Source organism: Sceloporus occidentalis, unplaced genomic scaffold (assembly GCF_023333645.1).
Source record: "Sceloporus occidentalis isolate IW3139 unplaced genomic scaffold, rSceOcc1.0.p SCAF_24, whole genome shotgun sequence".
Taxonomy (NCBI): Eukaryota; Metazoa; Chordata; class Lepidosauria; order Squamata; family Phrynosomatidae; genus Sceloporus; species Sceloporus occidentalis.
In genome coordinates this window covers 10,854,721-10,867,500 of record NW_028317004.1, presented here as the reverse complement: position 1 = coordinate 10,867,500, position 12,780 = coordinate 10,854,721, and the positions used below count along the sequence as shown (strand labels likewise).

General features: G+C 41.2%; 1 protein-coding gene and 2 non-coding genes across 3 annotated transcripts in view; 2 read left to right on the top strand and 1 right to left on the bottom strand.

The window, feature by feature from the left end:
- Positions 1-6,096, bottom strand: part of LOC149300612 (protein prenyltransferase alpha subunit repeat-containing protein 1-A-like) — a 12,654-nt gene extending 6,558 nt beyond the window's left edge. Inside the window, exons 1-2 of the mRNA XM_089485167.1 lie at positions 6,011-6,096; positions 4,049-4,218 (exon numbers count right to left, since the gene is read on the bottom strand). Of these exons, the coding sequence (XP_089341293.1) occupies positions 4,049-4,218; positions 6,011-6,096 (256 nt within the window). The remainder of the gene's footprint in view (positions 1-4,048; positions 4,219-6,010) is intronic.
- Positions 6,097-9,258: 3,162 nt separating this feature from the next.
- TRNAQ-UUG (transfer RNA glutamine (anticodon UUG)) lies at positions 9,259-9,330 on the top strand. The gene has a single exon. It is a non-coding gene; the product is annotated as a tRNA-Gln (tRNA).
- A 3,320-nt stretch (positions 9,331-12,650) lies between these two features.
- Positions 12,651-12,780, top strand: LOC149300610 (small nucleolar RNA SNORA35). Its single transcript, XR_016272309.1, has one exon. It is a non-coding gene; the product is annotated as a small nucleolar RNA SNORA35 (small nucleolar RNA).

Sequence of the window (12,780 nt, the reverse complement as noted above, 5' to 3'; positions counted from 1 at the left end):
GGAATCCCGGACCGGATCCTGCAGATTTCTTGCCTCCTGGAAAACCCGGCATGGAATTTCCACAGCATGGGGAAACGGAGCATTGGTCCACCCTGCTCTCCAATTGCTCCACCCCAGGGACCCATATGTATAATCTCCATAGCAGCTGTACTCTGCTAATCATCTCCCTGGGGTTCACAGTCTCACAATATATATATATATATATATATATATATATATATATATAAAACGTAAATGGGTTTAGCCGTATTAATCCAGTAGACACGATGTCAAAAACAGAGTATTGCAGAGTATGCGTGATACCTTTTTTAGTGGACTAACATAATATTTAAAAGAGAAGCTATCGAGAGCTATCCGCTCCATCAGTATTGCTTCAGACCCGGTGAAGGGAGGATAACTCTCGATAGCTTGTCTTTTAAATATTATGTTAGTCCACTAAAAAAGGTATCACGCATACTCTGCAATACTCTGTTTTTGACATCGTGTCTACTGGATTAATACGGCTAAACCCATTTATGTTATATATATTAGATGTATTGTGATACATTGGGATAATGTACTAATAAACATTGTCTATTTTACTTACGCTAGAGTGCTATCACCTATCATTTCTACAGTCCACAATGTTCAACCTGATACAGCTGGTGCAGATGGCGCTGCCATGGATAAACCAATGTTCCTTATATTCTGTAGATGTTCTACGCTAAGCACTAGCATTTTAAAAAGTCAATTACACACACACACACATATATATATATATATATATATATACACACACACACCCATACACACACACCTGCGATCAAATGAGAACGAAGACTTCTTACTTCGCAGCTATTGCTGTTAGATCGATTTCCCCGCAGCTAAAAGCATTTGAAGGGCACTGGGATGTCAGAGATCCTATTCACAGAATCCTTCGCTTTGCCGGTTATTGTTCACAGGCACACTGTAGGCATGTCTGTAAAGCTTCACAATCCAGCTAATGCTTCGCTGAAAGGGTGAGGCGGAAATCAATGGCTGCGTTCCTTTGTGAGCAACGCATCCACATACGGGTGATAAAGGCTCCTCTAGACGACAGTTTCCCCACTGCAACAATGTTTTAATTACACTATGATTTCCAATGGTTTAGCGTCACTGCCCCATTCCTCTAACGGCGGCCCCATCAAATACAACTCTACGTTCTGACACACAGGGAGCCGTCGTATTTCAGATTTGTTCTTTTTAACGAGTGCCTTGAGAAAGTGTCTGTGCTCACAGAGTAATATTTGTATATACGGTATATATATATATATATATATATATATATATATATATATATATATATATATATATATATATAAATAAATAATGTAGCATTTCTAGAAGCAAATACAGCAATGGAAACATCATTCTTAGCCTTGCTAGCTAGCCCAGACCCTCCTTAGAAATAATTCTTTGACCCTTTAAAATGCTGCCTCGTTCATAATTGCTGATGAATCCCTCCATGCATCGGCAAAGGGAGAGAAAGCAATCATTTAAAGGGGACACTTTGCTATCTAATGTGTTGAAGTACGCATGAGTGCGTAATGTGCATTACAAAGTGCCGGCTGGAGGGTCCCCGTAACGTTGCTAGGGACTGCGTCACATCAGCAAAACTCCACTTTCAGACAAAAATGTACAGTTGAGTTAAATAAGTTAACAATGGTGACGCGTGTAAAATGCATAGATTATATGTATATATTATACACAGCGTGGAGAGCCACGCTTCACCTAGCTCCTGATTTATGTCCTAAATATATTTTTTAAAGACACTAATGCCATCCTAGTGAAAGCGGAAGAACACGTTGAAGAAGGAGGTTTAAATCCGGGTCCTGTGATTGGGAACGCTGGTGTAATAAATGCACATTGCAGCAGAATGTGATCCCTCTCTCTCCATTACGAATGCCCAACGCCCAGGGGTCATGGTTAGCTGGAAGGGGAGCAGGTCCGGAGACATGTTTGGATTCCTCTGGGGGTTTAGCACAATGCAAAGCTCTTCTTAGGCAAAATTTAATTGGGTCATATTTTTCATGAAGAATGAGCTGTCTTGACTTGTAAAGTCGCTTTGATAACGGTTAAGGTGGCTTTACACGTGCATAATTCACACGCTTATCCAGTCAAACCATATGTACCTATTACAATAAATATGTATCTGTTACTGGGCCAATCAGCAGAAATACAGCGCTGGCTCGCATGACATTTCCAGGGGGGTCTAACAAGCCCCGTATGTGGACAGAAACCCTCACACTTATGTTAATCGTAGCTCTTTCCAGCTAGTGATTAGCCTGCTAATTTCCTATCCTTTACATTAATATCTATTCTTTGATGAAGCTGTATGGGGTGTTAAAAACAAGACGTCTACTAACAAACTCCACGAATGCATCGACATAATGTGTGTTTAAATAATATTATATATAATATATATATATATATATATATGTCGCAACCAAGGAGCATTAAATGCTTAATATGGCGCACACACTCTAATGATTAAAGTTACGCTGATTAAGAAAGTCTGTATTCTGCACCTGACTCCCCAAATCTCAGATGCCTTACCTGATGATTGTGTGGAAATCTTTAGGAATTAGGTGAGATTAAATGCATAGAAGACATGTGTTTAAACGCTCCCTGCACACATTGAGACTTCATTACCGACGACAGTGAAGCATTTCCCCCCCAAAAAAACATGATGGCAATTTGTCACCCATCTGCCGCACATGCTGTAATGTCCCTCGAACTATTTCACAGCTTAATCCTCGTTAGGCTCATCACGAGGTAATGAAGTTTGACAACCTTTTTAAACCGCATAAACTTGTATAAATTGCCAAACTCCAGTTCACTCCCATTACTAAAAACTACAGTAAATAAAATGCACTTAGAGCGCCAGGTACGGATTGCGCAAAGAGATACCTTAGATCACAGTGTGGCGGGATTGCCCTCTACTACCTCCCCCCAGCAAAAGCCTCACATCTTTAAGGGTCCAAGCGAGACTTCCGATAAAGATTAAAAAACACCACATGTTTACTCTTAAATACCACGCTCCGTCTAGGGAGAAGAGAAGCTATTTGTCACAGAAGAGTAAAAGAAAATAATATCTGCCTTTAGGCAGGGGTAACAACATGGCTGCTTGCTACCATGGTAACCAGCGATACCCCATGATATATTAAACAGCCCCCATTGCTTCAAGGTGATCTAATGAGAGATCAGCTTGCTAGCATCCTGGCAGAAAACCCTTAATAATTATATATATATATATATTATATATATATATAAATACCCTATATATAAAATGATTTTTAATAATAAAAAGGCCTGATGTGGCCTTTGGACCACTACTCCCATCATACTCGAATAACTAGAATATTGATGAGATGGGTGAGAGTTGTCACACAAAAGCGGGCACCACTTGTGTTTCTTTAGAATGATTATGAGGTTTAAACCCTTCCTATGTATAAGTAGCCTGGAATAGTTTGTGTATCTGTGACCTACATGGGCTGTATGTGCAATATACATGAACGTACAACAATATATATCGCATAAGGGATTGGAAGCTGAAAGAAAAATATTCACCTCTAGGGAACGGAGATCTATGTCTCAAGGAGAAACAACCATCATTCTAAACACACTGCCCCAATATATATTTCAGCGAAGATCACCTATTAATGTGCCTAAAGACTTTTCCTAATTACTGAAAACTAAACTGAAAGCCCGAGACCATTTACAGACAGCGATTAATAATAAGGCACAATAAAGTCCCTTCTTTGGCTCTGCGGATATATGGGTGACCTGAATAACCAGCTATATAATAAAGCCGAAACTGCACTATATTAGACCTTTATTTGTTGTCAGCATATGGGCATGATGCAAAAGGGTTAATAGCCAAGCAGGGCCATATGCCAAAGCAGTATGAGTGGTGCAAACAGCAGGAAAGTTGCACTGGTTGCTATAGTGATTGCTCCAGAAATGCTCTGTATACTTCCTTTGAAGAGTCAGATGACAACGGCCATAGATACGAGGCGGATACACTCACCCTCTCTGTTAAGCCACATTTTCTTCTGCCGGTGAAGTAGGAGTTTGTTGTGCACGTAGGGAAGCAGGAACTTGATGCACCAGCTCTCCACGCCCAGCTTGTTCTCCACCAAGACGATAGGGCTGCGGTTATATCTCGCTTCAGGGCATGGAATTAAGCCAATCTCATCTCTGGGGAGTAAACAAAGACAATCCATTATCCGTGGTCCAAGCTGGAAACAAAACACGAGACAGCAGGCAGGTACACGAAAATGCAAGCAATGCAAAGCCCGTTCTTAATAATCGTGTTGAGGTGCACGTTTACAATTAGTATTGCTCTTCCTGTAGACCTTTTCCGATGGCTTATGTTTTATTAGTATTCCACTTCACAAATGATATTTATACCAGTATCTCAATAGGCTTACGTGACTCCTACAACTATAGCCAAGGTCACTCGACCTCATACATCTTTGGGGCAGATCGGCTCGCTGTAACATATCAAGAGACCATCAAAGATGTCCTTATCCCAGCTCACTATGAATTAGGAAGGGCCAAACGCAGCGAGCGTCTTCTGCAGGAAGGGCCAACAAAGCTCTATATGAATTCATTCTTAATGCGCAGTGGTTTTGAGAAAGTAAAAGATAATTCATCTACTCATCATGCAGAACCGCTTCAGCCCTTCCAGCAGGAGAAGGTCCCTGGTGTCTCTTCAGAACGCTCTCCTGCAAAGTCCCATTTTAACCAGCGTACCAGTTGGACTATAAAGACAACGTGCAGTATGCCCAATAGGATGAGGCTTCCCAGAAACACAGTATTCCATATACTCATCACAAACAAGTAAACAACTTCCCCGCAGATCGGCCACACTACTCTCATCAACACGTCTTTAAAAACACATTTCAAATACAGCAGCAGATTCTGGATTCTAAACGACACTATTTAAAGGTAATAAGGGGGAAATAACAATAATTTGTTGCAATTAGGGTACCAAGTGTATACTATATAGGATCAGAGGCTAAAAGGAACAAAGGGCGTTACTACGTCGACACAAAGCAGTCACACGATGGATCAAGAAGGCCTCTCGTCAGCCTGCGTCAAAACAGTATTAGCCTTACCGAGATTAACCAACCGAGGCCATTAGGATGTCACGACTCCCAGAACGATCAGGTGTATGTACACAACTTACATGTAAAGTTTAAATGTCCCATACTATTTACTTAGGGAGCTTATAAAAAGTAACTTCTAGTGTGTACCAATTCCTCCAAAGATTCTGTTTCTTAAAGTCTGAGGATACTAGGAGCCAATGAACAGCAATTACAATCAAATCTATCTATACCATATTTATACGTTCATCTGTACTGCTTCTAATGCACACACGTTGTGCGGGGGAGGGGGGGCAACTAGAATCGGTTGCTAATCATCAGCTATGAATAATTTTATTTTCTGGAAAACATGAGTGAAGCGGCTCGGCCGGTCTGAAGCGACTAAAGCTTCATGTGTTGGGTCTCATCAAAAAAATGACGAGAAAGTGCCTGATCAGCCAAAGATAGTAGAAAAAAAACAAAAAAAATAAATATATATATATATATATATATATATAATAAATTATATTATATATATATATATTTAAATACATAACAATGTTAGAAGGTAAAATAAAGTGTTTTTTAAAATAAGTAGGGGTACCAGAAAGTTTTTAGTGAAATAAAAGGCATCTACAATCTATAAGGTATTTTTTCGTGGACAGTCCAGTTCAAAGCCACTTTATTTACTGCACGATACACCCCAATGCTAGGCCGTCGTGTGGGAACCATGCACCTGGCAGCCCTATGCATCAGTATCTACCAAGCAAGCAATGCGATGCGGTCTCTGACAGCTGCTCCAGCTGAAAGTTTCACCAAGTTGGAAGCTGCCTCAGCATCCAGCGCGATGACGTCACTGGGCCGCTGTGTGTGACGTCGCGTTCTGTCGGAGCGGGACTCACATATTGGGGTTCCTGCGGAAAGCACCGGTTATGTCCTTCACCACCCGCTGAACCAGCACCTCAACCTCCTCCTTCCACTCCGCCATCTCCGAGGCTGCGGGCGGAGAGAGAGAGAGAGGAAAAAAAAAAGGAAAAATGAGCTTCCGGGTCAGGATGTGGGACGCGCTGACACACCCCCCGTATGCTGCTTCTTTAACTTCTATGGGCCGCTGTCCTCTCGCTCGTTAATGTCAGGGAATGGGTGAGTGGGGAGCGGGTGAGGAGACTGCAAGGCGTCTGTCGAGACCATTGTTTATTATCATGAGGTATCGATGAGACACATGTGCACTTTATGTGCCCGTTTATAGTGCTTTCTATAGAATATATATACATATACATATATATATATATATATTTAAGAAAGAGCTGGGAAGGGGGGCGATCTAATTCCACATATAGTCCAAAGGACTTGACATTTACATTCTGACCAGATCCTCCCTGGTTTCTATATTGATCATCTATGGTCTTTATCTATGATGTTCTTGTGAATTTTGTATAGTTCAGATATATTGGACAGTGTATTGTCTCTTAACTGCACTGGGTAGGCTGAATGTTGCCAACCCAACTATAAAAGAGCCGAATAGAAGCCCATTTTATTTTTGCTTACGTTTCTCCTACACTCTTACTCTGTCTAACACTCTCTCACACTCTCATTCACTCTCTCTCACACTTTCATTCACCCTCTCATACTCTCTTTCTCCACTAATTCATCTGCAACATTTTGGCCTCTCGAAGTGCACCACAGGAGGACTTGTCCGGTCGGCGGAGAAGGTAGGGAGACATTGACCGAGAGCGCCACTTATCTGTTGTCTGAATAAAAGATGACCTCGATTATAAGACAAGGTCATTTTTTTATTTGCTTTTTCTCAGAAAAAAAACTTGTCTTATTAGCAAGCATATACGGTATCTACAGTATATATATATGTATGTGTATATATATATTTTACATTGCATATATATATATATGCTTTTTTTCTGAAACTTCATATAAATATTATGTCGCCCCACAGTACAGTGTACCATGCCAGCGGTTTGCTGCTGGGACAGTGAACAGATCCGGGAGGTTAGGGAGAATCGGACCCTCTGAGAATCTGAACAGTCCTGGAAAAAAGAGGTAAGTCCCAAGTCCAGGACTAACCACTTTGTGTCGGTTATTTTCAGGAGGAGGCAGAGTCACGTAACATTGTCTTGTGTGTCTTGTAGTAGCGCAGATAGGCTAAGGCTTTACCAGGATAAGTGAGTTCTGTGCGAGCGTGTATCTGGGTATCCTGATGGGTAAGCAAATGTAAGTGTGTCTGTGTATGTATGTGTGTCTGTGTCTAGATATGTCAATGTGTGTCTGGGATGAGTGAGTGTGTGTGTAAAGGATAGTTAATGGATATGCATGCCTAAGGGAGTGTGTGTGTATGTGTGTGTGTATGTATAGCTATTTTTCAAGAAACGAGTACAGAACCTATTTTTTTTTACAAAAAAAGCACTGTAAGTATATGGGGATGCGCATCCAAATAGGTGAGCTGGTTGACGTTGTTTTTTATTGTAGTAAAAACCTTTTTAACCCCTTAAGGACAATGGGCGGTCCCTAAACCCATTGAAAACAATGCATGTACGGGCTTTGTCATTAAGGGGTTAAAAATCTTAAACTGGGAATGAGTACTTGTTTTACAGGTGATGACTGGCCCCCTTATTGTTTCAGGAGATGTACGTAGCATAAGTAAAGAGGAAATGTCATAGCTTTTGGCATAACTAGTAATTTATTAAAACGAACCATAGCTTGTGCTTTTTGTTTGTCAGATTAATAGCGGCAGCCAGTCAGATTAATAGCTCCACCATGCTTGATTTTGGAAATACCTCATTTATATAGCAGCTCCATACTTTACCAATAGTTATAGGGACCATATTATAAGGTGTTCATAATAGGTCCTAAACTGTTTACATTTGGTATGACGGAATTGTAACTCTAATTTTGAACAAAGAAGCCAAAAATACCCACAAATGAAATATTTCTGTAAAGCAGACAACCCAGAGTATCTCATCAGGAGCACTTGGACAATTTTCATGCAACCATTTGGCCACCAATCACTGCCGTAGCAATATTTTTATTATTTTATGTTTTATGGTAGAGAAATACAGCTTAAATTGTTCAACTGCATCTCCTGATTATGGAAATGCCCCACAAGTGTATGTTTTCTATGTAAGGAAGTTTTACTTTACCCAGAGGGTGGCAGATAAATGGAACTACCTGCCAGTTAGGGTGAGCCCCCTTTTGGCTCTCTCACACTAACTGACCGTTAAAAAACGTATATACATAAAAAAGATACAACTAATAATGCCCCCTTCGTCTGCTCACTGACAATGAGCCATAAAATGTTGGTTTGAGCTGCTAGGAGCTCAAAAAAATCATGGGTGAAAAATAAAACAAACAAAAAAAATCTATTGGCTCACTGGCATCAATGGCCATAAAGGGGGGATTTCTGGGTCTGCCATATTTGGATCAATATCTGACACGGTGACAGTGACTTTGTTATCTGTTAAACTTCCCTCCTCTACTTTGTTAGAAATGTTTAAATATTTAAAGGGATTTATCACATCTCCCTTCTTTCCTCCAGTATATACATATATGAAGATCAATCAGTCTTTCCTGGTAAGTTTTATCCTGCAAACCATTACCTATTTTAGTAGCCCTCCTCTGGACTCTCTCCAATGTGTCAGTATAATTCTGGAGATATGGTCCTGTGGATTGATAATGGAATCCAGCTCTCCTGTTTGTGCTTCATTTCCCATATGGTGTTTTTTTTCTTTAACCTCTCTTCGAAGGGGCACAAATCTAGATCGTCGAGGTCAGGTATCAGTGAACCTGTGTACCTGCGACTTAAGCCCCTTTAACCATGCTCTGAGCGATCCCCAGGAACACAAGCAGCACATGCTGTCACACCCTACCGTTGTATGCAAAACATGTAGTAACCTGGAGAAGGGCGCAATCAAGCACATTCCATAGTGTCCTTACTATTCCATTGTTGAAAAATAGTGCAAGTAAACAAACCAGTTTTTATATTTGTGTTTTTTAGAAGTAATGCATACCTGTTATTAAAGGATAATGTATACAGCCTATATTTTAAAGTGACACGTTGTCATTATAAATATATAGTTATTAAATCACTGTTATGATCCCCTTAATATGTTCCATATTATTCATTGATGCATGTGTAACAGGTTCCATGGTGTAATGGTTAGCACTCTGGACTTTGAATCCAGCGATCCGAGTTCAAATCTCGGTGGAACCTTGTGGATTATTTAATATTGTCATTTTTCCTATGTTTCGTTCAACAGCAGAACACATCCTGCTTAAAGTAACACAGTACATATAATAAAAACAACTTCATTTTTTAAAACTGTATAAAACCTCTTTTGTCTAGAAAAAAAACTCCTAGAAGAGTAAAGCACACGGTTTAAAATGATAGGCTACCACGGAGGCTCATGTAGGACTCAAATGTCTTAAGTTACCATCCTAATAAATTGCCTTTTTCCAGCATTGGCGTAAAAGCTTTCATGGTGTAATGGTTAGCATTCTGGACTTGAAATCGAGCAATGAGAGTTCAAATCTAGGGGGATTACATTCTTTAAATTGGTGTTGGTAACAATGTTTTCCAGTTGTTTTTTTTTTTTTTTGTATTAACTCCTGAATCTTTAGGTAACAAAGGAAATACCTTTATAAGATGTTTATAGTATCAAAAAAACCTCATACTTTTCCAATAAAATTAAGAACAAAGCTTCTACTATACTGTATGTTGACTTTTCAATCTCCAAGAAAAATAGCATGCCCATTCATGTTCATTCGTATAACACTTTAAATCTATAGTAAACATTAGACAAAGCACATTTGTTTAACCCCTTCGTGACAATTGCCGGTCCGGGCACGTCACTGAAAATCGTGACGATTATGACAATTGACGTGCCAGGACCGGCACGTCTTTAAACGGGTGAAAAAATCGATCCGTGATCGATTTTTTCACTCAAACGGTGTTGCTCTAATGCCTCGACATCGAGGCATTGAGCAACACCAAAAAAAACATTCCCGCCCCCCCCCCCGATCGCTCCTAGGAGCAAAAAAAAAACATGTTTGAAAGACTGCACGTCTTTCAAACATGGCGGCGCCCGCCGCCGAAAAACGGGTTTAGGAAGCGATCGCGAGTCGCTTCCTTTGCTTAGCTGGTGTTGCTAAGATGCCTCAGTATCGAGGCATCTTTGCAACACCTGTTTAGGAAAGGAAGCGACTCGCGATCGCTTCCTAAATGCTCAACTTACCTTCCCGGTGCCGGTGTCTTCGAAACACACGCGGTGTTTCAAGATGGCGGCGCCCATCAAGCCGGGGGGCGGAGCCTGCTGACATCATCGGGGGGGTGTTGCTGGATGTCATGGACATCCAGTGAATAACACCCCTAGTGGTCAGATCACTCATAAGAGTGATCATGATTTGATAAATCAAAGGCAATGTTTTCTAAACATTGCCTTTGATCAGTATTGGATCTGCCCCCCTCCTTCACTTGCTTCTAGTGACGGAGAGAGACAGATCGGTGTGTTCTGGTATTTCAGGTATTCCCTAATAAAAATATATATATATTGATCCAAAGGCTCTTATAAGAGCCACCCATATAATATTAACCCCTTCATTGCCATTGATCACTGCATAAACAGTGATCTTGCATAGTGGCAATTGTTTTTGGGGTTTTTTTTTTTTTACATGTTTTTTTAGTTTTTTTTTAGTTTTTTGTTTTTTTTTTATTATAGCCATTAACCCTTTCCTTCCCCACTATTTTTGCTGCAATTCTTACCATGCAGCGGTATACGGCTGAGGAGGCGTATGCCTTTTTGGCCACAGATTCTGAGGCCACTGATACAGCGTCAGATTTTGACGTTGGTCAGTTCACAGATACATCTAGTGATGTATCTGTGGCTGTTAGGACGCCTACCACACGTAGTCGTGGCAGTGCACCAGAGGCATGGGTAGCGCCTAATAGGTACAAGCCAGCTATCCCTCCTTTTTCTGGAATTCCTGGCATCAATATTGATGTTACAGGATTCACTCCACTGCAATTTGTGCAGGTTTTTTTGGGAGACGATGTCTTGGGAGACATTGTCACACAAACAAACATTTATGCCCAGCAGCACCGTGCTGCTAGCCCTAATTCTTTTTGGGCAAAACAGCCATGGACTCCCATTGACGTGCCAGAATTTCTTAAATTCTGGGCACTCACAATGTTAATGGGCATTATAAAAAAGCCCTCCATCCGCTCCTACTGGAGCACCAGCCCCATCTTTAGTACCCCCATTTTTGCCCAAACTATAACTAGGCAAAGGTATGAAATGATTCTTCGTTTCATGCATTTTAGCGACAACAGCCTGTGCTCCCCTAAGGAGGACCCCCAGTTTGATAGGCTGTACAAAATCCGCCCCCTGATTACCCATCTCGCTGCCAGGTTTCCAGAGGTTTATACACCTGGAAAGAATATCTGCGTGGATGAATCCCTAATGAAATATAAAGGAAGGTTGGGATTCAAGCAGTATATTCCTTCCAAGCGCTCCAGGTATGGAGTGAAGGTGTATAAGCTCTGTGAGAGCGAGACAGGATATACTCATGCCTTCCGGGTATACGAGGGTAAGGATAGCTACCTTGACCCTCCAGGTTGCCCAGATCATCTGGGCACCAGTGCCAAGATTGTTTGGGACCTAATATTCCCCCTTATGAACAAAGGCTACCACTTGTATGTAGATAACTTCTATACAAGCGTCCCTTTGTTCAAGCTGCTGTATTGTTTCGATACGGTAGCTTGCGGTTCTATAAAAAAGAACCGCTTGGGTTTCCCACAACGCCTGGTACGAACCCGGCTAGGAAAGGGGGAGACCTCAGCTCTACGCCAAGAGGAGCTTTTGGCATTGAAGTTCAGGGACAGAAAAGAGGTGTGCATGCTGAGCACCATCCACGATGAGAGAACCGTGGAGGTTTCTGTCCGTGGCAGAGCTGGGGTCACTACAAAGCCAGTGTGCATCAGGGCCTATAACAAGCACATGGGTGGAGTTGATCTGTCAGATCAACTCCTACAGCCCTACCTCATTATGAGGAAGACAAAGGCCTGGTACAAGAAGGTTGCAATTTATCTAATGCAAATTGCAACCTATAACGCTTTTTTGCTGCACAAAAAAGCAGACACTGGGCTGAAGCTGTCTTTTTTGCAGTTTCAGCTCGAAGTAATTTCAGGTATCTTGTACCGTGATGCACCTGGTCCCCAAGTAGTGATGGGAACCAACAGAATTGGGGCTACCCATTTTATTTTTAAAATCCCCCCTACAGCAAAGAAGCAGAATCCCCAAAAGAGATGCAGGGTATGCTACAGCAGGGGGCAAAGAAAGGACACCACATTTTACTGTCCAGATTGCCCTGGAAAACCTGCACTCTGTGTCGGTGACTGCTTCAAGCTGTATCACACAGTTTCCCATTTTTAATTTTTTTTTTGTTCCTGCTCCATTTTTGTATTTTTTTTTAATTTTTTGTTACATTTACTGTTTTTTAGCTTTTATTTGCTCCACCATTTTTAAGCGTTTTTATTTGCACTGTCAAGTGAACCCTGTGTCCATTCCGTGGCATGAGGGACCACTTAAGGTGCTAGATCAAATCCCTTCTTGGAGATAGGCCAGGCTTTCTTGTAACCTGTCCCTACTGATAGTTGGGTACAAGC